Raw genomic sequence first — 27,994 nt, 5'->3', positions numbered from 1 at the left:
TCTTATTTCTTATAAAACTCTTTATCTTGAATTTAAATTCATCTGATGTTAGTATAGCCTCTGCATTCTTATTGGCTTACTATTCATGATGTATTTTTATCTATTATCTATTTCTTGTTTTCGTTCTATTCATATTTTTATTTAATGTAATTAAATAAAATTACATTAAATAAAAATTAAATTTTATTTAATTTATCCATTTGCTTTTAGCTGTATTGCTTTACATTATTGTTTTAGCAATGTTTCCAGGAATTATGAAATGCATTCTTTAATTTATCACAGTTTTCATAGTTTAAATTGTGATACTTTCTCACATCTCCCCAAGTCTTTTGTGCTTTGTCGTCATACATATTACAGCTGTATACATTTTTTACCTTAGTCATGTTTCCAAGAAATTAAAAGAATAAATATGTATACATATTGCCTTTTATATTTACCTACATTTTACTATTTCTAGTACTTTTCATTTCTGTTTATGGTGCATTGTCTTTAAAAATATCTACCCCAAATTCTTCACATTCCTGTATCATGTTGCTTCTCTCATTATGAAGTAATATCTATTTTCCTACCTGCTGAGTCTGGGCTGGTATTTTGTCTTGTTTTAATGAACAAAATATATTTTTGGTGAAAGTGATGCCATGCCAATCCAAGACCTAACACCTTGGGAAGGTGTATACCTTCTACTTTTATCCTCTAGGAATCCAATCAACAAATAAAAAATTTTAGAATGACTGAATGACTAAAAGCATTTGAGGAGAAAAGCCTGACCCAACCAGTTGAGCTAGCAGACATGTAAACGAAGCTATTTTGTCAGTTCTACCTTTGGTTAAACAATCCCTGCTAAAGGAAACCACATAAGCAGTAATAAATACCTAGAGCAAAGGACCCATCAGGTTATGTAATGCCAAATTATAGAATAAGGAGAAATAACAAAGAATTTTTATTTTAAATCATTAAGTTTATTACACAGTGAACTAAAACACACAGTGCATCTGTTTCTAGCTGGTGGATCATCTCCTTTTATCCTGAAGAGGTTCTTTTAGCATTGTTCATAGTAGATATCTATTGGTATTGAATTTTCTTACTTTTTATTTATTTGAAAATGTCTATTCTGCTTTCAGTTTTGAAGAGTATTTATCCTGGATTAGCAGTTTTTGTCTTCTAGCACCTTAAACCTTTCCATTAACTTTAACCTCTCATTTCTGATAAGATGTCAGCTATTATTTTAGTCATTTTTACCAATGCATAACACACCACTCTTTTCTAATTGCCTTCAAGACCTTTTTCCTCCTAATTGATTATTTACAGTGGACTCTGATGCATCTAGATGTGATTTTCTTTGTAACTAACCTTTGTATCCACTGAGTTTCCTAAATCTGTTAACATCTTTTTTGTTAATTTGGGATAATTTTAGCCATCATTATCTTAAATATTTTTTTCTGTACAACTTATGCCTCTATTCTTTTAGAAATCTAATTATATGTATGTTAGGTCACTTTGTACTGATAGTAACCACGTCTCTATTTTTTTCTTTCTGATTTTTAGACCAGATAATTTTTATTGGTCTATCTCCAAGTTAACTTTTTGTTGTTTTTGCACTATACAATCTGATGATAGATTTGCTTCATGAATTTTTCATTTCAAATACTATACTTTTTATTTCTTTTAAAAGAAATTTTTCATTTATATAGTGACACCCATATCTACTTATTCATTATGATTAAGCTTTTCTTTAACTCCTTGAAATTAGTTATAAAAACTATTTAAATTTTTTTTCTGCTAATCCTAACATCTGGGTCAGCTCATGGAACTTTTTTTATATGTGATATTTTCTCTTGTTCTCATTTTTCTATCTTCTTTGCATTCTGGCAAAATTTAATGATATTCTACATGCCTATAATCCCAGCGACTCAGGAGGCTAAGGCAGGAGGATCAAGAGTTCAAAGCTAGCCTCCGCAACTAAGGGATGCACTTAGCAACTCAATGAGACCCTGTATCTAAATAAAATGCAAAAAAAGGGCTGAGGTTGTGGCTCAATGGTTAAGCACCCCTGGGTTCAATCCCTGGTACCAAAAAAATTTTTTTAATTATATTCTGGTCATTTATAGATGACACATCATAGGAAGTCTGGATTATGTTGTCTTCCTATAAAGGATATTCTGTTTTATGTGTCATGCAGGCTAATTACTGGTAAATTGTTTTGATCATATTAGATTTGGTATTATTATTATTATTATTACTATTATTATTATTATTATTTGGTACCAGAGATTGAACTCAGGGTACTCAATTACTGAGCCACATCCCCAGACCTATTTTGTATTTTACTGAGAGACAGGGTCTTGCTGAGCTGCTTTAGCACCTCGATTTACTAAGGCTGGCTTTGAGCTCGTGATCCTCTTGCTTCATCCACCCCAGTCACTGGGATTATAGGCATATTCCACCGCGCCTGGCTAGGTTTGGTATTTTTCTTTTTTTCCATATTTCAATGGTGCATTATACTTGTACATAATGGTGGGATTTGTTGTTATGTTTTCATACATATGTACAATATAGTGATAAAACTTAGCCAATATCTTTCTCGAGTATTTCTCTTTTACCTGCTTTCCTCTCTCCCCTGATCCCTTTCCTCTATTCTACTGATCTCCCTTTGATTGTCGTGAGATTCCTTTCACACACACACACACCTTTCTTTTCCTTTTTCCTTTCTGGCTGCCACATACATTTTTAGCATGAATCAATTTTGGTTTCAAATTTAGGTCTACCATTTTCCCTTTACTCTTTTGTGTGTGGTTCTTTTTGCTAAGGCTTATTTCTGAACTCTTAATTAAGTACCTGATATACTAGTGAAGCTGCTGCAACCTGACTCTGCTGGGAACCTAATTTCTTCCAACATTGCCATTTAGCATCATCTTCAGTCTCCTTTATAGCAGTCAAACTCTGCTAAGCCTTAAAGAGTCTCATCTGGTACATTCATATCAAAAATGAATTTCCTCCAGGTTTTTAGTATTCTCTCTCTAACACACACACACATAATCACATTGCATACACCATACATAGCTCAGACATTCTTGTCCACAAAATTCCAACCACTATGATAATCTTGCACTTTGATAATTTTCTCCTTAACTCAGTATGACCACCATCTTACTTGAGCTTCATCCCCCTAATTAAGTGTGTTTTGTGCACCAGGCCTACAGTCATGTCTGAAATTAATACCTGAAAATGTTTAGTGTTTCTAGTTTTATACTCTTTTGTGTCAGGAAAACAAATCCAGTACAGTTGATCTATAATAGTTTCAAGTAAAAGTACTAAATTACTTATATCCTTGCCCATCAATAGTGGTAGAGACACTTAGGTGAACTTACATAGAAACTGCAACATCTTACATACTCAACAATTTCATTGCCCATGGGACCCAAAATTAATTGAAAGAGTAAACCCCAAAATGGATATCTGAAAAATAAACTGGTCAAAATCAGTAAGGCAATCAGACTTAAATAAAGTATGGGTCTACAGTAACTAGAAAAATACAAGTTAATGGCTAGAGTCATAAAAGTTTCTATTACAATCCAATAGACAGTCTGTTATGATGCTTTAATATTATATGATAGTTGTGAAATGATTACAAACTAATAATGAACATAATCTATTTGCAGATTAAAATGTTCTTCCCTGTATTATCTACAAAGTTTAGACCTCAAAATGCCCTGGAAAATAAATTTCTTAAGTCTCATCAAAATGAGCTGCCAGGTTTTTTCCTACATTTGACATGACACAGTGCCAAGATTTCTAGTCCTGAATACACACTTTCTATAGGGAAGAGACATTTATCTTGGCAACTAACAGATCATTTATCTCATTTCATACAGCCAATTTTAGTTGTAAGAAAAGAAATGTTTATGTATTTATTCTGCTGACTTTAATCTATAATCTAATCAGGGATCAACAAACTTTTCCTGAAAAGAGACTGATAATAAATATATTAGACTTTGTAGGCAAGTCTTCATTGCTACTCAAGTGCCAGTGTAGCACAAAAACAGCCTAGACTGTGGGTAAATAATATAAGCTTCTGTGTTCTAATAAAACTTTGTTTACAAAAGCAAGTGTTATTGTTGGACACCTTGGTGTGCTTGCAACTACTCAGAAAGCTGAGGCAGGAAGATTACTTAAGGAAGGAAGGAAGCAAGGGAGGGAGGGAGGGACGGAGGGAGGAAAGAAAGAAAGAGAAAAAAGCAATAAAGAGAATAATGAAAAAAAAAAAAACAGTGTCAGGCTGACAGCTGTGATTTGCTCATCACTGTTCCAGAGTATTCATTAATGTTTATGCTCACAACAGATGTTTGGCTAGGCTGTATATATACATACATACATGAAGGCAATTTTGTTCTTTTTGTTTGCTTTCTTTTATTTTTTCCATTTCTTTGTTGATACATTACAGTCGTAAATCATGGCAGTATTTGTCGTTACATATTTCCACATGCACAATATAACACTACAGTTTGGCCAATATCATTCCCCAGTATTTTCCCTTCACTCCTCCCTCTCCTGGTCCCTTTCCTACACTCTATTGATCTTTTGATTTTCACTTTTCTTTTCCTTTTTCCTCTCTTGTTTCCACATACGAGAGAAAACATATGCTCCCTTGACCTTATGAGTTTAGCTTATTTTGTGTAACAGAGTGTTCTCAAGTTTCATCCGTTTTCCAGCAAATGACATAATTCACCTTTATGGCTGAATAAAGCTCCATTCTGTGTATATGCCACATTTTCTTTATTTATTCATCCTTGATAAGCACCTAGTTTGGTTCCATAGTTTGGCAACTGTGAATTGTGCTGCTATAAACATGGGTATGCATGTACTACTCTAGTATTATGACTTTAATTCTTTAGGATAAACATTGAGTAGTTGTATAGCTGGGTTATATGGTGGTTTCCTGCCTAGTCTTTTGAGGAACCTCCATACTGATTTCAATAGTGGTTATATTCATTTACAATCCTATCAACAGAGAAAAAAGTGTCCCTTCTTTTCCACATTCTTCTAGCATTTATTATTGTTCATATTTTTTTAAGTAGTTGGACACAATACCTTTATTTTTATTTATTTATTTTAATGTGGTGCTGAGGATCGAACCCAGGGCCTTGCACGTGCTAGACAAGCGATCTGCTGCTGAGCCACAACCCCAGCCCCATATTGTTCATATTCTTGATGCCTGCTATTCTGACTAGAGATAAAAGCTCACTGTAGTTTTGATTTGCATCTCCCTAATTGCTAATGATGTTGAATATTTTCATAGATTTGTTGTCCATTTTTATTTCTTCTTTTGAGAAGTGTCTGTTTAATTCATTTGCCCAATTAAGCTAGGTTATTTGAGGTTTTGGTGTTAAGTTTTTTAAAGTTTCTTATATAGTCTGGATATTAATCCTGTGTCAAAAGAGCAGTTGGCAGGGCTGGGGATGTGGCTCAAGCAGTAGCGCGCTCGCCTGGCATGCATGCAGTCCAGGTTCGATCCTCAGCACCACATACAAACAAAGATGTTGTGTCCACCGAAAACTAAAAAATAAATATTAAAAAAAATTCTCTCTCTCTCTTTTAAAAAAAAAGAGTAGTTAGCAAATATTTTCTCCCATTCCGTAGGTTCTTTCTTCATGTTACTATTTGTTTCCTTTGCTGTGCAGAAGCTTTTTAATTTGATGCCATTCTGTTTATTAACTCTTGTCATTATTTTCTGAGCTTTAGGAATTCTAATAAGAAAGTCATTGCCTGTACCTATATGCTGGAGTCTCAAACCTATATTTTCTTCCAAGGATTTGCATAGTTTCTGGTCTAATTCCTGGGCTTTTGATCTCTTTCAAGTTTGTACAGGGTCTAGTCGTATTTGTCTACATATGGATAACCAATTTTCCTGGCACCATTTGTTTAAAAGCCTGTCTTTTCTCCCAATATGTTTTTGGCACCTTTGTCAAGGATCAGATGACTGTTAACTGTGTTGGATCTTTTTCTGTGTCTTCTCTTCTTTCCCATTGGTCTATGTATCTGGTTTTATGACAGAGACTTGCAGTGGTTATTTCAATAGCTTTGTAGTATAATTTGAAGTCAGGTATTGTGATGATGCCTCCAGCTTGCTTTATTGACTTATAATTGCTTTGGCTATTTTGAATATTTTATTCTTCCAAATGGGTTTCAGGACTGTTTTTTCTAGTTCTGGAAAAATGAAATTTATTATTATTATTATTATTTTAAATTTATATATGACAATAGAATGCATTACAATTCATATTACATATATAGAGCACAATTTTTCATATCTCTGGTTGTATACAAATTATATTCACACCAATTCATGGGTATTTTGATGGGAATTGCATCAAATCTTTATGTTGCTCATAAAATCAATTTCAAACATATACAATCATATTAGTAGTGATTTTAGTGTCCAAAAAGAGATCTACTAAACAATAATTACTAGGCTGGTTTGGTGACTTGTAGTCCTAACTACTCAGAAGACCAAGCCAGGAGGATTGCTTGAGTCCAGGAGTTGGAGATCAGGTTAGGCAACATACCAAGACCCCCATCTTAAAAATAATAATAATTACTGATGTCAAAACACATCTCAATCATTATGATAGTCACTAACTCTTCATTGTTTTCCTTGAAACTCTAATATACAATTAGTGAATGTCAATTTAGGACTAATTGTGCTGTTTTATAGAGGAGAAAGCTGATTATAATGGTAAATGAAATCAGCTAGCATGAACTGATTTGTGTTTATTTAATTACAATTATCATGCTGATGACTCTACATATTAAGTCTCCACCTATAGTCCCCTAGGTGCTAATTTTAAAAACATGAGTTTTCATTAAAAATAAGAAAAGAAACCCCTCCATATGCATTTCAATAATTCAAATTGTATCGTAATTTGACTATTAACACAAAGGAAAATCAATGCAACTAATTCAGATTTAAATTTAAGATTACACAGTGCAAAAGAGGAAATAGTCTTGGAAAGGGAAGTAGAAAAATGTAAGATCCCTCTTAGAGGTCAGAAAAAATAAATTCAAAAATGTGATTTTTTTTTAAAGGTAGTGTTAACTTGAAGTGGAAAACAAAAAGCAAAAAACCTTTGAAGCAAAGTCAGTTGTGTTTACAAGGGCCTTTGGGTTTTTTTGATGTTTTAGTGCTTCTGGTTTTTAAAATGTTGATTTGTGGAGGATGGGCACAGGGGATTGAATCTAGGTGCTTAACCACTGATCCACATCACCAGCCCTTTTTTACATTTTTTTTTTATTTTGAGATAGGGAATCCATAAATTACTTAAGGCCTTGCTAAATTGCTGAGGGTGACTTTGAACTCAAGATCCTCCTGCCTCAGCCTCCAGAGCCACTGGGATTACAGTGTGCATCATGAAACCGGGCCTTAAATGTTGATTTTATAATCCTTTCTTTTTAGCTGATAAGAGAAATTACAAAATACAGAATACTTGCAAACTACAAAATATAGGATACTTACAACTAAAGGTGCTTTGTTAAATGATCAGAGTTTAACTAAAGTTTCAAGCAGTGACTCTCAAACTGGGAGAGTGATTCTAGTCTTATCAAGAGAAGTTTAGAAATGCCTGGGGGCATTTTGTTGTTGTTTCACCATGACTGAGGAAACTACTAACATTATTTGGCCAGGCCCATGGATAGTATATAACCTTCAGCTAGTAGGAACAGTCCAAACCAAAGTACCAATAGAGTTCTATCAAGAAACCCTGGTGCAAAGAAGCAATCTACCAAGGTCTCTTACTTAACAGCAAGGAAAACACAGTTGCAGTTAAGTAAGAGAACAGAGCAGGTGCCTGGTGCAGTGATGCATGCCTGTAATCCCAGTGGCTCTGGAGGCTGAGGCAGGAGGATTGTGAGTTCAAAGCCAGCCTCAGCAAAAGTAAGGCCCTAAACAATTCAGTGAGACCCTATCTCTAAATAAAATACAATGTAGGGCTGGAGATGTGGCTCAGTGGTCTAAAGCCCTTGAGTTTAATCCCTGTTACCAAAGAAAAATAGACCACCCAGGTGACTCGTTTGTACCAGTAGGTCTACCTAAAACGAAAAGGGATTTTATGCAATCAAATTGTTTTATTATCCATTTAAATATAATTCTTTATTTCTTTATGTTTGTCAAGAAGTAAATATATTTAAGATAACAATGAAAAATAATAAAAGAATGACAAGTATAGGAACCTAATGATGACTTACACTTTTTGATTACAGACTTGAGATTCATCTGAAATGACAATGCAATCCCTAGCTATTGCAACAGAAATCTTAACCTCTCAGTGAAAAAAAAAAAAAAAAAAGAGGGATGTTGAGACACCTTCAATCATCTTTTCTCACTTCTGCGTAAGTACCAAGAGAGGTTGGCCAAAAATATTTTAAAACCTAACAATACTTTTAAACTTGACTTTTCTTTAAAATAAGTGCAAGTATATGGTATGGCCTAGTGTTAATTTACAATCCCTACTTTCTTATGCTGTGACTGTCTTTAAATGTGCCCAGTTTGAACTGAGATGTGCCATAAGTCAGATATCAAAGACTTATTGTGAAGAATGTAAAATAACAGTTATATTTTTATTTTGATTACAAGTTAAAAGAATGACATTTTGAATATATTGAATTATGTAAAATGCATTATTAAATGAAGCTCGTCTGTCTTTTTAAAATATGACTTCTAGAAAATTTAATTTACATGTAGAGTTAATATTATATTTCTATTGGTGGTTCTAAGGGATCAGTGAGAAATAAGAGAAAGATCATGTTCAGATTCTCTATTTCATCATTTGGGTTTGATGTCATTCACTGGTCCTCTTATGTATTCCAAACCATTTCAAATTTCATGTGCATTTGGGTAAGGCTGAGCTTTTCATACTAATCGCAGAGAACTTACTTTCCCATGTATGTTTGTTCAGTGTCCCCCACTGAGTATAGTGTTCATAATAGTGTTTATGGTCCTGTTTCTAATTTTATTTTATTTTTTTAAAGAGAGAGAGAGAGGAGAGAGAAAGAGAGAGAGAAATTTTAATATTTATTGTTTAGTTTTTTAGGCCGACAAAACATCTTTGTTTGTATGTGATGTTGAGGATCGAACCCGGGCCGCACGCATGCCAGGCGAGCACACTACCGCTTGAGCCACATCCCCAGCCCCTGTTTCTAATTTTATACTGCATGCATCAATTAAAATGCTGAAGATTCAGGAGGGCTTGCTTTGCTTCAATGTATGCTCTGGTAGACTATATGTTATCCCGAAGAACATATTTTCTCCTCCACTCTCCCTGTCTCCTCCAAGAGGTGCTTGTGATCTTCCAAGCACACTTTGGGAGGATGTTATCAGCCTTACTTTGTTTCAGTGAGAAGAGGACAGTTTCCAGAGTAGGCACTATCTAAAAATGTCTCCTTAGTGATGAAAGCATTTATTGCCAAGACTTTTGTTGCTTTGTCAATTGTCTATATTGGCTGTAACAGCCAGGATTTTGCTGTATAATTATTTAAGCCACATAAATGGGCAATCTTTCATATATTATCTCATTTTCTTCTTAAAAAATGAACTATAAAATTTTTAACTTTGACCCATATTTGTATAGATGAAATATCTGAGACTCAGAAAATTTAATGATTTGCCTATAGTCACACAATTAGACTTTTGACTCTTACTACAATCCTTTTGGCTATATTCCTTACTTCTGCTGTTGTTCCGGTAAGGAAGTAATTTATATTTCTGAAAACTAAATGGATAAAGCCCAACAGTGCACTGTGGAAACTGAGATGTACAGGCCACATGTCCCCAATATATCTGTTCTGCATTTATTTCAACACACCAAATATTTGACCTCCATAGAAAGAATGCCAAGGTAAATTAGGCAGAACCAGAAACAGGAACTCATATACATGCCATATATTAGTGGCAATTTCAGATGTTTGAGTTTCTTTCTTTGTACAGTTGAAAGTGGAATAATATTTGTCAGGGCTAGATAAACAGTAGATGCTGGCAGAAGACCTTGCCTTGTATATGACTCACTTCCATTAGTACAGTACACTTCAACATGACTTTTTAATTGTGGGGAATGCCTCAGCCCTACTGGTCATGCCCAGCCTAAACCTCCATCTTCCCTGGATTTAAGGACAAGATACTTGTTTAAATTCCACTTAAGTTATATGATCCCTTTACTTAAAGTCTAATACTTTCTGCATTTTTATTCAATTAAGTCTAAATCCTTATGCTTGATTTTCAAGGAATTTCATAATCTGACCTAAGCACACAAATATGTCTTCCTTTATAGAATCCTTTCCTCTTAGCAAAATGAGGTGTCCTTACTGTCCTTTAAACATACTTCTTTCTGCTGAGTCTTTCTTATGCTGTTTAATTCACTTGCCTTTTATTCTCTTTTTAGAATCTGAATCCTATGTACTTACCCAGGTCTAGCTCAAATCCCAAGACTCATCTCTTACTTTTAACTCTTTAATGTTTACAATTTGTACCAAAATACATTTTAGCATTTATTTTGCAGCAGGGTAGGGCCCTTGCCACCCTCCCATTACACTAACTCTTACCAAGGAGGAAACTGGTGTTACCAAGAAAGACCTATTTATTTTTTTAGGAGTTCCCACTCTCGAGATTATAATGAGGAGCTAGAATCACCTCCACCCTTGGAGATAGATCCAAGATTGGGGTCCTTAGGCACAGGTGTAAAGGTTGATCCATTGCCTAAACCTCTTACACTGGCACAGAAGATGATGTACACACACACACACACACACACGCCAAAACTCAGAGAGGAAGGAAGGGAGGGAGGGAGGGAGGGAGGGAGGGCAGGGAAAGAAGGAAGGAGACCCTTTGAAATCCATTGAGAAATGATACTGTTCTGGTCAACCTGACAGAAAATGGATATTTGTTGTCATTTTCTGACTTACCATATTATGACCAAGCATAGTGCTTTTATTTTTATTATTTTTTTATTAAGACCTTTACTAGGATTCACCTGGTTTATAACTTTCTACCTTTAAATATAACTGAATCTGCTGGGAGGTGGTGGCAGTGTCTGTAATCCCAGATATTCAGGAGGCTGAGGCTGGAGGATCGCAAGTTTGAGGTAAACTTGGGGAACTGAGCCAGACTCTGTTTCAAAATAAAAACTAAACTGGGCATGGTGGCACACACCTGTAATCCCAGCGGCTCAGAATGGTGAAACAGGAGAATTGGGAGTTCAAAGCCAACCTTAGTAATTTAACGAGGCCCTGAGTAACTCAGTGGGACCTATCTCTAAATAAAATACAAAAGAGGGCTGGGGCTGTGGCTCTGTGGTTGAGTTCCCAAGAGTTCCATCTCTGATAGCAAAAAAAAAAAATTAATAATAAATGAATAAATAAAATAAAAGGGCTGGGGATGTAGCTCAGCAGTAGAGCACCCCTGGATATTTGTACTAGGGAGTACAAAAAAAAAAGAATTTTCAATGCATATTACTTTTTGTCTAGTTTATTTCATTCAGAATCTCCCTGTTTTTGCTATTATCAATAGTTCTTTATTCTTTCTAAGTATGTTTCCAAAATTTATTATCTATTTTCCTATTGATATACATTGGGGATTTTTTTTAAGTAAACCAGGTTATATTTATACAGTGGAAAATTATTAAGCAATGAAAATAAGAAGTACATTCACATTCAACAACTTCGATAAATCTTATAAAAATACATATGGAGCTAAAAAAGCCACACACCGAAGAACACATGTGTATGATTGCACTGTATAAAGTAACAAAACAGGCAAAACTAATCCTTGTTATTAGAAGTTAAAATACTGCCTAACTCTGGAGGAGCAGAGGGAATAATTAGGGAGCAATGAGAGAGGGCTCATGAAGGTGCATTTGATGTCCAATTTCTTGACCTGGGTTAGGGTTTAGTGGATATGTTTACTTTGTGATAATTCATTGTGCTATACGTGATTTTCTTTTGTCTGTTATATTTAATAAAAGAGAAGCTCTATTAACAGTAAAAAAAATCAATCTCTACATTCATGGAATAGTTAATAATCAAATGCCTACTATATGTTTAATATGAGTATAAGGGTTCTGAGGCATGTAAGACAGACATGTTCCCACAATCCAACATTGGGGATTTTTTGACTATTACAAATAAAACCACCATGAATAGTTGTGCACAAGTCTCAGTGTGGATGTATGCTTTTATTTCTCTGGAGTAAATATCTCAACAGATGTGATTTAATTTTTAAAGCAACTGCCAAACAGTTTTCTAACAGTTTGTGCCATTGTTTGTACTACATGTTATACTCTGCAGTTCTAAGAGAGATACCATAGTCTTCATCTTTGTCAACATTTGTTATGATCAGTCTTAAATTTTGTCCATCTTACTGTATGTGTAATAACATTGCAGTTTTGATTTACATTTCAACTTATGTTGGATATCCTTTCATGTGCACATTCACCATATTTGTATCTACTTTGGTGAAGAAAAAAATCTTCTGCCCATCTTTTCAAATTGGGTCATTTTTCTTATTAATAAGATGCAAAAACCATTTGTATATCCTAGATATCATTCTCTTGAGAGATATATGTTTTGCCAATACTTTGTCCTAGTCTGTCAGCTTATCTTTCTATTTCCATAACAATGAATATAGAATAGACAAAGTTTGTTGTTGTTGTTGTTTTTGGTACTGGGGATTGAACTCAGGGGCATACCACCACTGAGAGAGCTAGTTAGTTTTAAAAGTCTCTGCCAAACAGCTTTTTATATTTTCTTCCAGAAGTTGTATAGGTTTAGCTGCTACATTTAGGTCTGTAGTCTATTCCTACCAGTAGTGTGTGAGGGATCCCATTGAGTCACATCCTTGCCAACTTATTATTATCTTTTTTATTATAACCATCTTAATAGATGTGAAGTAGTATCTCACTGAGGTTGTACATTTCCCTAATGGTGCTGGGTATCCTTTCATTTGCTTATTGGCTTTTGCCTATTTTCTTTGGAGAAATGTCTATTCTAATTTCTTGCCATTTGTCTTTTCATATTGAACAATAAGAATTGCTTATATATTCTAGGTAGTTATATTCTAACTACATGAATTGTAAATATTTTCTTCTATGATTGTGTTTTCACTTTCTTCGATGGTAGCCTTTAAAAGTTTTAAATTTGATGAAGTTCATTACTTTATTATTTTTTCTTTTGGTGCTTGGGCCTTTGGTGTCTTAACTACAAAGTCATTGTCTACTCCAAGATTTACCTATGCTTTCTTACATTTAGTTTTGGTTCTTACATATATATGTGTTGTCCATTTTGAGTTCTTACATTTATGTCTGTGGTCCATTTTGAGGTAATTTTTATGTGGGGTAGCGTTTAACTTAATTCTTTTGCATTAAAGACTACATCATTTTGAAATATATTTTCATTTGGAATGCAATTCTAGGATGTCAGTGTTTTTTTTCTTTCAGAACTTGAAAATGCTGATGTACTGTTTTCTGGTTTGCATGGTTCTTGAATGAATTTTGACATTTTACTTTCACTCCTTTGTACATAATGCTATCTGATTTCTGTAGATGCTTTTCAATTTTTTTCTTAGCACTGGTTTTAAGCATTTAGTGTATATTTGTGTTATCTTTATCATTTTTCTTATTTATTGAGCTTTTTGAATCTGAGTGTTCATCAGATATAGAACATTTTTATTTATTATTTCTTGAAATGTGTTTTTCTCACCTCTTTTTGGAACTAGCATAACACATATATTGGACTGGTTGAAGCTGTGCATACTGATGCTCTGTTCAGTTCAGTCTCTTTCTCCGTGTTTGATTTTGGAGAGTCTTTATCACTGCATATTCAGTTTGCTGATATTGACTTCTTCAATGTCGAATCTGCTGTTAATCTCATTCAGTGTAATTTTCACCTTAGCCATTGTTTTATCTGAGCTTGAATTAGACATTTTTATATCTTCTTTTTTCTTCTTTAAATGCTTATGCTTTTCCATAGCATCTTGAACATATGGTATACAACTGTATTAATGTCCTTGTATAATAACTCTATCACAGTGTAATTAATGATCATTTCTATTAATTTTCTTTTCCACATGGGTTATATTTTCCTACCTCTCTGCATGCCTCATACATTTTTATTGGATTCCAAATATTGTGAATTTACCTTGTTGAGTACTGGATATTTTGTATTCTTTTAAATATTCTTGAGCTGTGTACAGCTTTTTGCTGAACTATCTTGGAAACATATTTTGTATTCTTTTAAATATTCTTGAGCTGTGTACAGCTTTCTTCTGCACTATCTTGGAAACATTTTTGTCTTTTTAAGATTCTGCTAGACAGGAGTTACCTTCAATCTTGGGCTAATTTTTGCCTTTTACTGACTGTGTTACTTGATGCCCTTTTATTATAGATTTTCCATTCCAGCTGGTGATTACAAAAATTGATCTCCATGCCAACAATCACCACCACCTTCTATCCTGTTCCTTTCTGAAGGTTCTTTCTCTGGTCTTACATGTGCGCCCATTGTTACTTAACCACAGACTTCAGGGGAATCCTCCATAGATGTCTAGAGAGCTAGTGCATGTACACACTCTCCCTCCCTCTGCAGTTCTCTACTTTCTCCTTTATTCTGCTCTGTGACTTCTAGCTGCATTGGTCTCTTCAGACTTTGAAATCCATCTCTTCAACTCAGGAGATTTTCTATTTGAATTTCCCTTCTCTGGATGTGACCTGAAAAATTCTTTCCAGGGAGTAAATTGGGATAATCCTAGCACTCATCTCTCATGCTTAACTTTATCTTAGGGGTCACGCTTATGCTGCTTATTATCTAATATCTGAGAACTGTTGTTGTTTGTATTTTGTCCACTTTTTTTCCAATGTTTCATATGCAAGGGTAAATATGTTGCCCCTCTCGGAGAGATTTAGTCCTCCATAAATGTTTAACACCATTCTCTGGCACATCATTTACAATAGATGAGGTTCTTCCTGGTAACAGCAGCGTTAGGCCTTCTGACTGCTCCTAGGCAAGTGCCTTCACAAGTTTCCAATGGTATATGTTATTATGCTGCCAATTATTTGTTTCAGATATGTTTTTCTTGTCTCATTTAGATTGTACTCTGACATTAGGAACCCTTCATATCTTAGAATTTTATGTCCCCTCCACCCAAACTGGATACATTTACCTTTAACAATTACTCAACTCTTACCCCGTAAGAATTCCCTTTGAGGTATTAAAGAATAATGCACTTGAGATTATTTATCTCCATGCCAACAATCACCACCACATTCTATCCTGTTACTTTTCTGAAGGTTTTTTTTTTTTTTTTTATTGTTCAAAACATTATAAAGCTCTTGACATATCATATTTCATACATTAGATTCAAGTTGGTTATGAACTCCCAATTTTACCCCAAATACAGATTGCAGAATCACATCGGTTACACATCCACATTTTTACATAATGCCCTATTAGTAACTGTTGTATTCTGCTACCTTTCCTATCATCTACCATCCCCCCTCCCTCCCCTCCCATCTTCTCTCTCTACCCCATCCACTGTAATTCATATCTCTCCTTGTTTGTTTTCCCATTCCCCTCACAACCTCTTATATGTAATTTTGTATAACAATGAGGGTCTCCCTCCATTACCATGCAATTTCCCTTTTCTCTCCCTTTCCCTCCCACCTCATGTATATGTTTAATGTTAATCTTTTCTTCCTGCTCTTCCTCCCTGCTCTGTTCTTAGTTGCTCTCATTATATCAAAGAAGACATTTGGTATTTGTTTTTTAGGGATTGGCTAGCTTCACTAAGCATAATCTGCTCTAGTGCCATCCATTTCCCTGCAAATTCTATGATTTTGTCATTTTTTAGTGCTGCGTAATACTCCATGGTGTAAATGCCTTTAACAATTACTCAACTCTTACCCCGTAAGAATTCCCTTTGAGGTATTAAAGAATAATGCACTTGAGATTATTTATCTCCATGCCAACAATCACCACCCCATTCTATCCTGTTACTTTTCTGAAGGTTTTTAACATAACCTTATATTAAACATCAGTGCCACATATTTAAATGCTATAAGTAAAAGTGAATGCTGATTCATCCACTAATTGTATGTATCCTGGTAGAAAGAACTACCACTACCTTATTCTGGCCAGTTGAGAAATTTTCTTCTCATTATCCACCAGACTAGTTAATATGTCTTTAAGGCAATAAGTTTAAAAAATAATGCTGATAAATCAAAATATTGAAAACTCTACAAACTAAGCAGCTAGTTCTTCAGTAACTGGAAGCACTGACTATGCATATAAAATTATATCTGATTATGAGTCAAAGTAAATATCAAGAAGATAATATGCAATTAGATCATTTTGCTATTCTGATTTTTCCATCAATGAATTGTCATTAATTTCTATTCTATAATAAGAAAAATTCTACAACATACCATATTCTATAATAAGAAAAATAAGAAAAAAATTAAAACTAGTTTTTAAAGATCTTCTTAAATATTCCAGTATCATGTAACCAAACAACTACTCTCCACAACAACTATGTTTTTATTCAACAACAAACACATTCAGGGGTACATTCCTGGAGTTGAGGATGCATGCTGCTGAGAGGTGGACCTTAAATGCCTTGTTCTCATAGCTTATTTCCTCTCAGTACTATTTATATACGGGGGCTTAATAGTTAATATGTGTGTTTAGGTTAATAGTGTAGTATATTTATAATATCATTGGAACCATGAGTTTATCCAACAAATCATTTGTTAACTCTCTCATACATTCTAGGCATTTCCCTAGTCACTGATGTAACAGTAGTGAACAAAACAACTAATTTCCTGCTCGTGTTGGAAATTGTGTTTGAGGTTGGGTTGGAGCAGTCGAGTAGATAAACAAATGTAAGGCAAGTAGTAAGAGAAGTCTAAAGTGGTAAGGCAAGTCTGAAGAGAAAGAAAGGCAAGGTGATGGGCTTGATAGTCATGGCAAGAGGCTCTATTTTGTGTAGGGTGGCCAGGGAAGGCCTTTATCACATGAAATGCCACTGTTACAGAGACATGATAAAGTGAGGGGGTAGTTAGCTAGTCAGATGATTTGGGGAGTTAAGGTTGAGGCAAAGTTGCAAGTGTAAATGCTCTGAAGCGCAGGGGTGGGCTTGGTGTATTTAAATGGAACTAACAGAGCAATTGAAGAATGTTAGGAAATGGGGAGAAAAGGATGAGGGGAGTCACATTGAATAAGAGCAGTCCATAATAAGGCAGGGCAGTCCATAATAAAGTCATGGCTTTTTTTCCTTTTTTTTTTCCTGATACCAGAGATTGAACCCCCAGGGGCACTTAAACACTGAGCAACACCCACAGTCCTTTTTAAAATATTTTATTTAGAGATAGGGTCTCACTGAGTTGCTTAGGGACTCGATACATTTCTGAGGCTGGCTTTGAACTCAGGATCCTCCTGAGAGCCTCCTGAGCTGCTGGGATTACAGATGAGTATGACCAGGCCTGGCTAAAGTCATTGCCTTTTATTTGGAAATGGGAAGCTATAGGAAGATTTTCAGCAGAGAGACACAGTCAAATTTATATTTAAAAATATCACTCTAGTTGCCATCAGGACAATAGATATTGGGGAAAATGAGGGCAGAAGCAAGGACAGAAGAAGGCTATGGGAATCATTCAGGTGACTTATGATGTGGATTTGGCCTGTATATTGGCTTAGCAGATGCAGAGGAGTGGTCAGATTCTGGGCATGTTTCAAATGCTTATTTGGAAAGAAGGAAGTCAGAAAAATAAATAAATAAAATGCTGTATAATTTATATCAAATTCTAGAAAATGCAAAACAATCTATAATGACAGGAGAGGTTTGGAGACAGAAAAGGAGAGGGGAGGGATTACAAAGAAGGATGAAAGACTCTTTTGATTTTGGTGATAGTCTCATGGGTATATTCATGTCAAAACTTATCAAATTGTACACCTTAAACATGTGCAATTTATTGTAGGTCAACTATATCTCAATAAAATTATAAAAATAAAGACATAATATTGTCTAATGGACTGGAGTTGGAATGTGAGAGAAAAGAGATCAAAGATGGTTTGTAAGTTTTGGGCTTTGAGCACCTGGGTAATGGGAATTAAATTGTCGTTCTTATTTCTGAGATAGGGAAGACTGAAAGGAGCAGATTTTGAGAGAAAAATGAATTCAGTTTTCAACATGTTATTAGAGATGCCTACTAGATACATTTTATAACATAATAAATACATGGTAGAAAAGAAATGAAGAATGACTCAGACAGTTTCTCTCTATGATCCACTGGTTCTCATGGCCCCTGTAGACAAATGTTTGTGCACACCTTTTTTCCAACGTTTTCTTTATTTAACATTATGAACATGGTGGACTACATTCTTTTCTCTAAGTTTTAAAGATTCAGTTAATTTGGGGAAACAACTGATGGGTTCATTGTTGGAGGTTGATGAATAACTTTAGCAGAGACTATAGTAACAAATGAGAATGGCTCCACCAAGGATGGGAGCATTGCAGACACTCTTCCTTGGGCTGGCTAGCTTGTGCCTTCCCCCCTTAACTGTACATATCAGTAATTCAGCTATATTATGATTTAAATCAGATTTTGCTCCTCTTGTCAGAAAGTACAACATTTGCTTGTTAGTTGATAGGTTGTGATGAAAAGGAGTCTACTCCTTGGGTTTGAAACTTAGCTCCATTACTCACTGGATGTGTGACTGCTTCAATTTACTCTAAAATAAGGATTGGAATAGGACCTACTACTACTGTAAGGTACTATTGTTATGAAGATCAAATGAATTGATATGTATAAAACCTTCAGAATAACAACTGGACATAAAGCATTCAAGAAATGTTAGCTACTAGCTTTCTTCTCTGACAATCGGTTTTGTCAGTTGGTTCCCACTAAGTTGTGGACTTTTTCGGACCAGGACCAGATATCTTGTCTTTTGATTTTCATCCACTCCCACACCATGCTAGGGCTTTGTCCAGCGTCTGGCATGAATGGTAGCACAAAATGAAAGTTAAAAATATGCTGTTGAATTAAATGATTTCTTCCCTTATGGATAAAGATAAGAATCTCAAGATCTTAGCCCCAAGACTACTGTCCATCTCTCTGCCCTCACCTGTCCCTGCCTTAAAAAAAAGCAGGCCATTCATTGTCTCCAGTTTACACCCTCACTCACAGTTCCATTCACCTTCCCCTTTCCTAATCAGAGGGATCTTGGGGTGGGGCTTCAAGGAACCTCTAGGAGTTTGAAGGGGAGGGAGCCTGGAACCATAGACTAGCTGTGACAAGTCATGGGTGGGATTTGGTAGTTCAGAAAAGGAGGTACCCGACCAGGAATGGGGGATGGGAGTGATGGTGAAGTGGAGTAGGCTAGTTCAGGATGGACCAGAAATGAGACGTTGAGGAAAGCCAGAAAGGACTGGTTGGCGGAGTGGGGGGGGATGGGTGGGTGATGACTGGAATCATGCGGAGGGTCGCTTGTGAGGTCACAGAAGCAAAGGCAGGTGATTGGACGAGAAAGAGAGTCCTAGTTTCCCCGGCAACGACTGGAGGAGAAGGTCTTCAGTTGAGGAGAAGGTCTCCACTAGAGAAGGACGGAGCTCCGGCTCCCTGCGTTCTCCAGTAGAGTCTGTGCATCGACCCCCAGATATCCCTGCTGACGAGTCACCTGGGAAAGGCTTAAGCCTTCCCAGGCGCCACCCCCACCTGCCCCCTGAGGCCCACCCTCACCTCGGGGAGCGTCACCGGCTCCCCGAGGTGACCACAACATGGCTGAGGCGCCGGGGCTGCTCTTCTGGCTGTTCGTGCTCTGTCCGACCTGGCGAGTGCCGGGCCAACCGGACCAGAGCACCGGCCGGCGCTTCTCGAAGCACAAACTCTGTGCAGACGACCAATGCAGCCGTGAGTGCACAGGCGGGCGGGCGGCCCGGGGTCTCCGCGGTGGCTCTTCGGGGCTGCATGGGGCTCCAATCCCGTGGTCCCCAGCCCCGCGGGCTGGGCTAGGGGGTCGCTGGAAGACGGGTGGGGCGCAGGAGTGACAGAGCCTCGGGACCCTGCGTGTGTCCCCTCCGGCTCTGCCGGCGCCCCGGCCACTCGACTCCCACTTGTTGCCAGCGTTTTATTTTTCTCTGCTGAGTGAGGCGGGGGTTGGGAAACACGATTCCCCAGGGACAGCTCTCAGTTTATTCCCTTCCAGGATTCGCCTAGGATCTCAGTGGGTGATGGGGTTGCGCGCCACGTGCCGCGTGGGGGCTCCCCACGCTGTAGCAGAGCGCTTTTCTGCCCCCACCACAGGGACCTGGGCCGGTGAGGTATCAGGGCAGATGCTCTCCAGGGCTCGGTGGCCCTAATCCCAGCGGCAGGTTGATGGTGGGGCTCCTTGGGAAAGGCTCACTGGCCCCTTCGTCCTTTTGCTGCACTGGGGATTGGGCTGGTTTTGCCTTTTAACAGGGACTAGAGTTTAGGCTTGGGAAGAGCACCGAGTCCAGGCACGCAATGTGTTCCGAGGTCTCGGCCCCGACTCTGCTTCAGTCCTGTCATTTCTGTGCATAGAAACCTCCCTTCATATTTGAGGTAGGGTAGCAGGTGGGCCAATAATCTTTTGCTTTTGAAAGAGGCCAAGGATCTGCACCGGCCACCTGGGAACTGCAGCCTCTTCTGTGCGCAGGAAGCGCACCGAATTGTTTCCCAGTCCTGGATTGGAGGTGGGCGGTGGGGAGGATGTAGCCATTCAGATTCAGATGAAGAGGTTTGTTGCAATAACAATAATAAATACTCCAAGATTTTTATAAGCCAATTCAGTTTTAGACTCAGTCGCTAGTGTTGTTGGAACCTCTTTCCTCTGTATATTTACTGGCCCAGAATACTTCTTATGGCCTCCCGCTTGGTTTCTAGTAACCTTGTAACTTGATGACCGTGTTGTCCATAAATTGTAAGCAGTACATATTTTAAAATATTCATGCTAAAAAGGCCAAGAAGTTTACCATTGAGCTCTTTATGCCTAAATTGGTGTTACCAAAAACAAATTTTATAGTTTGAATTGTTTGTTCCACTCCAATAAAGAAAAAAGTTGTCTCCAATATATGTTAAGCAGTTCCTAGAGGTAACCCTAAGGCTGGAGTAAATAAACACTCAGAAAAGCAAAGCAGCTGCCATGATATTTCCTTTCAGTTTTGGGTGAACAAAATCAGGCTTCCAGCATGGTAAAATGTTTGCTATTCTTTGCTATCAAGCGCTATCCTACATGGGCTACCTGGACAATATCATCACTGATGCTTCCTCAGTACTAAGACATGGTGTTGGTAAGGTTCAGTGGGGTAACATAACTTGAGAAATGGCCTGTGTCCAAACAGATGTGACCAAACACAACAGGTGGGTCTGTGTTGTGTTGTAGGAAGTAGTGAGGTGTGGATGTCAGGTGTCCTTTTGTGTGCCTTCCAAATAAGTGCTCCAAAAAAAAAAAAAAAAAAAAACTAAATAGGTGCTCCATAGTATGCATTATGTTGTCACCTAATATATTACTGATTTGTAAATCCTCTATGACCTAAGGGGGAACAAGAGAAACATTGCCATTTCCACTTGTGATGAGAATTCCCCACCTTAAAGTGTCTCTCACCTTCAACTTGGCCTCTTAATTATATATGAATTAGGATGCTGACAGTTCTGAAAATAGTCCTATTTTAGCTTCAAAAAAAAAAAAAAAAACAAAAGAAGTTACCCTCTCCAAATCTGTTTGTTCCTCAGACATATATTTTTATAAAACACACATTCTTGTGTATTTTACTGCTAATTGGCTTTTAGAAAAAGTGTTATTTCCATTTCTTCTTTGTGATTTTTACATACATCTATTGTCCATTTCATCTTAAATCAGAAACTGTGTATTTGGTCAACCAAAAGAAAAATGTTGCTTCTACCAGTTTCTAGATCAATTGTGATTCTAGTCCTGCATTTTAAGCATGAAGGTATTGCCTGACCTTTTCTCATGGTTAAACTTGTTCCTTGTCAGATAGGATACCCACTTTTGATTTTGTTTATTAAAAAAAATACGAATGAGAATGTTTTGAAACAATGTTGAATATAGTCAACAATATTTGCTCAGAGAAAATACATTTCCTGGTAATTTACCCAGATCCTGAACACAGAGACAGCAACTCTGCTGCAAATGAAATTTACAGTGTTTACGGCTGCATAGTAGCACTTGCAGCCACTTAAAGGTAATGTCTTTTAGTGGTTAGTTCAAGTTAATTAACCCCTTGGGGGTTCCTGGATATTCTTCCCTCTTCCCTATTACCTCTGCATGAAGCCATACTTAAGCCTGTCCGTGTCTACACTTGGATTTACATATTTGCAAAATGAAGCTTTTTATGATTATGAAACAGAAAAAAATTGAGGCCTGCAAGAACCAAGAGTTTCACTGAAACCAGCCATGGTTGGTGGTAGCCACTTTGGTTTTTATTTCTCAGCACAGAGAAAAATAGAGAAGCTTCCTTTTCCCTTGTCTAATTGCAGGGAATATTGTATTTTATAGCAATAAAATCTCTAAGGATTTTAGATACTTTGAGCAGGTGAATTAAAAGTGATTCCAGAGAGTACTGGAAAAACTTGATTTTTGTTCATAGTGGGATTCATATTTCCTGATGAGTCAATATGGACTGTGAAAAATCAAATCCTAATGTTTGTTTTTCTTTTTTAAATGTTCATATACAGTGTTAATGTATCGAGGTGAAGCTCTTGAAGATTTCAGAGGCCCAGATTGTCGTTTTGTGAATTTTAAAAAAGGTGACAATGTATTTGTCTACTATAAACTTGCAGAGGTATCACCAGAATGTTGGGCCGGAAGCGTAAGTAAAAGTTTGACAGGTGTTATATTCTTACTTTTGATGGGTTTTTCAGCAGTGTAGATTTAAATGACTGATTTCTTGGGGTCTTTGTAGAGTTAACCTGACCTCTCTGCCAGGCCCTGTGCTCCTAACACGCCTTGGGCCTGGCACAGCATAGAAAGTCAGGAGACTTTCTGAAACAGAACTGAACTGGTTGTGGTTGCTATCCCTCACATCAAGTTCCAGAAGGCTCTACACATCATAAAGGTTGTCATGGTGAAAACCTGACAATTTTTAGCTTTACTGCTTCAAAAGGGAGGGATTCATGGACATTAGAGTTAATCCTGTAAATTAAGTCTGAGATAGTAACTCAGGCATGCATATTTAAAGTTGATTTTTTGTGTATTTTACCTAATCATTTGTGCTGTTTTTACTCTAAAAAAGCAGAGTATTATGTTCATTATGTGCTTTTTTTTCTCCCCCTTTTTTTTTTCTTTTTTGCAACTTCTGGGCCATCCATTTCCTGCTTTTCCTATATTCTATGCCTGAAGGTTCCCCCAGGGGTTCTACTTCCAGCCAGTTGTATGGATCTTCTGATGAAAGACATGACATTGTTTATATCATTCTTTGATATTTTAAATGGGGAGATTCACTAGGAGTGACCTCATTGAGAGACTTATGAGTATTGTCCTTTTCATTTAAAAAAATGTGATATGTGGATTGTTTACTTAAAATAGTAGCAAGGGTCTTTGATGACTGTAGGAATGTTCCAGTTTAGAGACATTCCGGGTTGCATCCCTGAAAGTTCTCACCCTAAATAAAACACCACACAGCAGAAAATAAGAGTAATCCCTATGGGAAAACTAGTTTCATTTTGTTGCCATTTCTGATTCTTAGGGAATGATCTTGAAACATGGTGGCTCTAGGTACAAACTTTATATTTAGACAGAGTCCCAGTTGCAGTACTCCATATAAAGAACCATCTATTGTTTCTTTCAAGTATACCAAATAGGATTGGTAATCTTTAAACTTGGAACTGTTTTTCCATGTACCTAAGTGGCATTTTTCATATAGTAGTCATCTTTCTCCCCTTCTTTGAGCTTTTGGATAAATGGGCTTGATTTACATTTTCTTCTGTCACATTGTAGCCTGTTAACTATGTTCATCCCTAGGACTCTGGCCATTCTGGGTGGCAGCACTCATCTTGTCTTCCTGAGGAGCCCTGCTTTCAGCACCTGACCAGAAAGGATCTTTGCCGACTGATGAGTATTTGGGTGGCACTTTGTTTGCATTGCTCCTGTGGCATTCATTTGTCTTCTTTGCCTTCAGTCAGGTTGTGTTTTATCTTAGCTCCCTATAAAGTAAAAAACTCAGTTAGGAAAGGACCCCTGTCTAATCCATCTTCCTTTTGAATATTTCCTTTCAGGGCAGTGGCACTTAAGTACATTTGTTCTGATAGTAGCTTATGCAGAATTTGTTCTCTTGTGGCAGTTCTTTGCTCCCCACCCACAAATCAAATCAACAGCACCTTGGCAGGGATGATGTATGGAAGCAAAATTAGATATAAAAATTATTTCCAGTCATGAGCTTCCATGATTCTGCATCATTTCTTTTTCATATCACAAGAAATGGGATACCACCCAGTGTGTAATTATGGAGCTTTATATAATCTATGGTCTCAATTGACACAGATTAAGAAGAGATAAATGTGTTTCCTTTCTCCATACATCTCTGGTTTCTTTCCCTTTTCCAAATTTAACCTTAATAGAATTTTCAACAGAAGGGGAAATTGTATTTCCCCTCAGACTCGCCTCTCATGTCATGAGTGTTATACTTAGGAAATTAAAAACTCTTTATTTAGTTTTCAAAATGATTCTCCTTTCGAGTTTTTAGTTTTCATTCTGCAATGTTGTTGGTTTTCTAGAGTCTCAGACTTTATCTGCAGTGATGAAGCTTTTAATTGCTCCGTCTTATCTAATCTTCATGGCAGTATTCTACCACTAATACTGGCTCTCAGATGGTTTCTAGATATAACAAGAACATTCATGAATGGGGATATTTTAGAGGTAGTGATAAGATGCCTTTTTTAATTTTCTTTTTTGGGCATTTGATTTGCCTATCAGTTTCCTTTAATTATTGGCAAGAATCTTCTGTTCCTTTTAGTCAGTAGTTAGTAATAAGAGTGTCTTTCTCAAGGGGAACTTTATATACCTTTTGTACACTTTATGTAACTTCATATAATTTAGCTGTTGGTGCTGAAAATAAATGGCGTTCTTTTCTGCAGAGGATTTATTTTCGGTGAAACTGAAGCTTGATATGTGGTTTCGTATGCATTATATTGTAATTTTATTTTCTCCCCAAGTACTTGTAAAAGTAGATTTGGAAAAAGCTAGGAAAGCATATACTATCAATACATTTGCTATAGTGGTAATACATTTTAGAGATTTTGTATTGTTTTTACTTATTAATTTTCATGACTGCTGTGTATTGGTTAAGAAAGACATAAATATTGGTTTATGAGCAATGCTACAAAATGTACAGGTAAATTCTTGCTAGAGGTTATTTGGAATTGCATTTATAACCAGCTTTGATTTACATAGTTTTAACCATATAATATACAGTAATCTCCTATGCAGATCTTTTATTTACTTCAGAAGTCTTAACTTTATGTGCTCTGTGTTGAGAATTAAGCTAAATGTAAAAAAGAAAACTTCAGTGGTTGGAAATGTTGTTTTAACAGTTCTGTACTTAATTTTTATTTGGAATAATAATCTCAGTGTAATTGTTATAGCAACTTTCTTTCTTGGTTATACCATATACCTATCTATTATGTGTATATTTCCTGCCACTTCTGAGAAATCTCTTATTTATATTCCTTGTACAGAATTTATTTGATATTTGTCTCTTTTGCACTATAGGTTGGCCATAGTTTTGGATACTTTCCAAAAGATTTCATCAAGGTAGCTTGTGAATATACTAAAGTAGAGCTACAAATTCCAACAAATGTAAGTTATGGATTTCTTTTTTGTTCTCAATTGTAAACTGGCTTATAAATCCACCAGTTATATTCAGTTAACTGCTTCTGAAAGTTTTATAATGTGTTTGGGGGGCAATCTAACATTTGTGTATCAGATTTTCATTTGAAATCAGACTACCTGTAAAAAAAAGTTTGAAAGGCATTCAAGGGTGATTATATTATAATCTGAAAGTTGTCTAATATGTTGAAACAGATATTCTTGTAGAAGGCTGTTTACTCAACTATGGGGCTTTTCTCTTCTGTTTTATATGTGAAAAATAATTTAATATATTTGTACTTGGCTATTAAATTTAAGAGGTAAATAATTTCATTTTACAGGCAAAACTCATTGGATAGTTATTAGACATTTTAAGTATATTTAGGTTAAATTAATAAACTCTAACTTTTATACTAGGCTAGAAATATGTACTTACAAAGGTTTTCTTATTCTTAGTCATATATGGGATCAGTCATGTTATAGATTTGGAAAAGGGGACCTGAGCGTTTCAGGTGATGTTCAGTCTCAGATCTTTTAAGGCCCCAACTGCTTCCTTTATACAGCATTCCTGTATGGTGCTCTGACTTAAATTGATTTTGTGACTGAAAGGATTTTGTGTTCTAGAATTCTCACTTCAGCTGATTATTTTCTAAAGTTTTAAATTGTATAGTAATGGATGCCCACCAACATTGAAACATCTTTGGGCAGCTCTTTGTCGTGGCTGTAGAATATGCAAGCTGCTAGGCTAGGACAGTTCTTAGATTAGATGGGCTGAATGGATAAAGTCATCCTGTTTGTTGCTGTTGTTCCTAAAATTTCTTCATAATCTCGGGCCATAAAATCACTTCTGTTGCTTGTTGGACTTCATTGTTGGTAAAGAGAGTTCTTGGGATTTAAGCTGTGACAGCAGTTCACTGATTACAGAGAACTCATGTGTTTTGAACTCTGCCTTCTCATTATATTTCCCATTACATGCATCCCTCATGGCTTAGAAATGCATGTGATGGGGAGAGGAAATCACTCATCCCTCCTACATTGAACTGCCTCCCCCACCCCCGGAACCCCCGCAGAATATTATGAAGATTTAATTAGGAGATGGAATTTTTTTTTTTTAATTTCCATTCATACTATGGCTCCTTTTATATCAATTTGCTTACTAGTGGCAAGAAGGAAGACTAGATAAATATATAGATAGTCCTGAGAGAGATCTTAGTGACTGTGAAACCCTGATGAAGAGGAAGGTGTATACCTTGTTGAATCTTGTTTTCAGTTTGTTCTTGTGGTAATAATAATGTGAGGAGCCTCCTTAATATCATTCTTTATTCCATCAAATGTACTTGTATCTCAGTAAGATACTTTAAAACTGATTCATCTTTCTCAGTGCTGCAGGATCTTCCAGCTTTTCCTGAGCAAAGGATTAAGAGTTAAATTTCTGAAACATAGGTGTAGATATTAAGAGCTGGAGGATCCTATAAGTGATACCTTGCCTTTCCCTACTTATGCTCAGAGCAAATTGAGAGAGACCCAAGAGTCAGGCAGTTGGAGACCAAATTGTCACCATTTTTACTCATTATGCTTTTTAAAGAATATGACGAGAGAGAGAGAGCGAGAGAGAGAGAAAGAGAAAGAATAGACTTTTTAATACTGTAGTCTAGAAAAAGACAGATTTACTCAGCCATAGATGGAGTGAGCCAATGGGGGTTGGAGGAGGGTAATCTGGTTGATCCTAAAGATTCTTTAGAACCAATCCTGTATTTGGGAGCGTGGATGAGTTTGCTTTTGTGACTCTTTGTTATTGACACACTAATGTTTTTCTTTTCCTTACAGGAGACAGATTTTGTCTGTTTTGATGGTGGAAGAGATGATTTTGATAGTTATAATGTAGAAGAACTTCTAGGATTTTTGGAATTGAATGATTCTGCAAATGAAGATTCTGAGAAAGCTATAGAAAAAGTGGAACAATTTCCTGAAGTCTCCCAGGACGTTGAACCTGAACCTAAACCAGTAGTAGCAAACTCAGAGCAAATTGAAAGTGCATTCTCAGAAAACACTATGGATCTTGAGGAACAATTTTTGGCTCAGAAGAACCATCCTCATTCGGATAGTCAAACAGATAATGCTAAAG

General features: G+C 36.4%; 2 protein-coding genes across 5 annotated transcripts in view; both read left to right on the top strand.

The window, feature by feature from the left end:
- LOC124090917 (ubiquitin-conjugating enzyme E2 E3-like) overlaps window positions 1–8,371 on the top strand; it is a 15,591-nt gene extending 7,220 nt beyond the window's left edge. The window contains exon 3 of the mRNA XM_046441733.2: window positions 8,254–8,371. Coding sequence (XP_046297689.1) covers window positions 8,254–8,270 — 17 coding nt within the window. The 3' untranslated portion in view covers window positions 8,271–8,371. The remainder of the gene's footprint in view (window positions 1–8,253) is intronic.
- On the top strand, window positions 143–27,994 carry LOC124090916 (transport and Golgi organization protein 1 homolog; the record flags this gene model as incomplete). Of its 4 annotated transcripts, none has more annotated exon segments than XM_058578482.1 (4): window positions 143–8,382; window positions 22,743–22,876; window positions 25,774–25,860; window positions 27,697–27,994. In XM_058578482.1, coding segments are annotated over 3 exon segments (514 nt in total), but the record flags the coding sequence as incomplete, so codon positions are not given.

This window comes from Marmota monax, unplaced genomic scaffold, assembly GCF_021218885.2.
Source record: "Marmota monax isolate L192 unplaced genomic scaffold, Marmota_monax_Labrador192_F-V1.1 WCK01_AAM20220418_F8-fsc01263, whole genome shotgun sequence".
Lineage (NCBI taxonomy): Eukaryota > Metazoa > Chordata > Mammalia > Rodentia > Sciuridae > Marmota > Marmota monax.
Note: the sequence above shows the minus strand (reverse complement) of the source record. Positions and strands in the feature narration are given on the sequence as shown.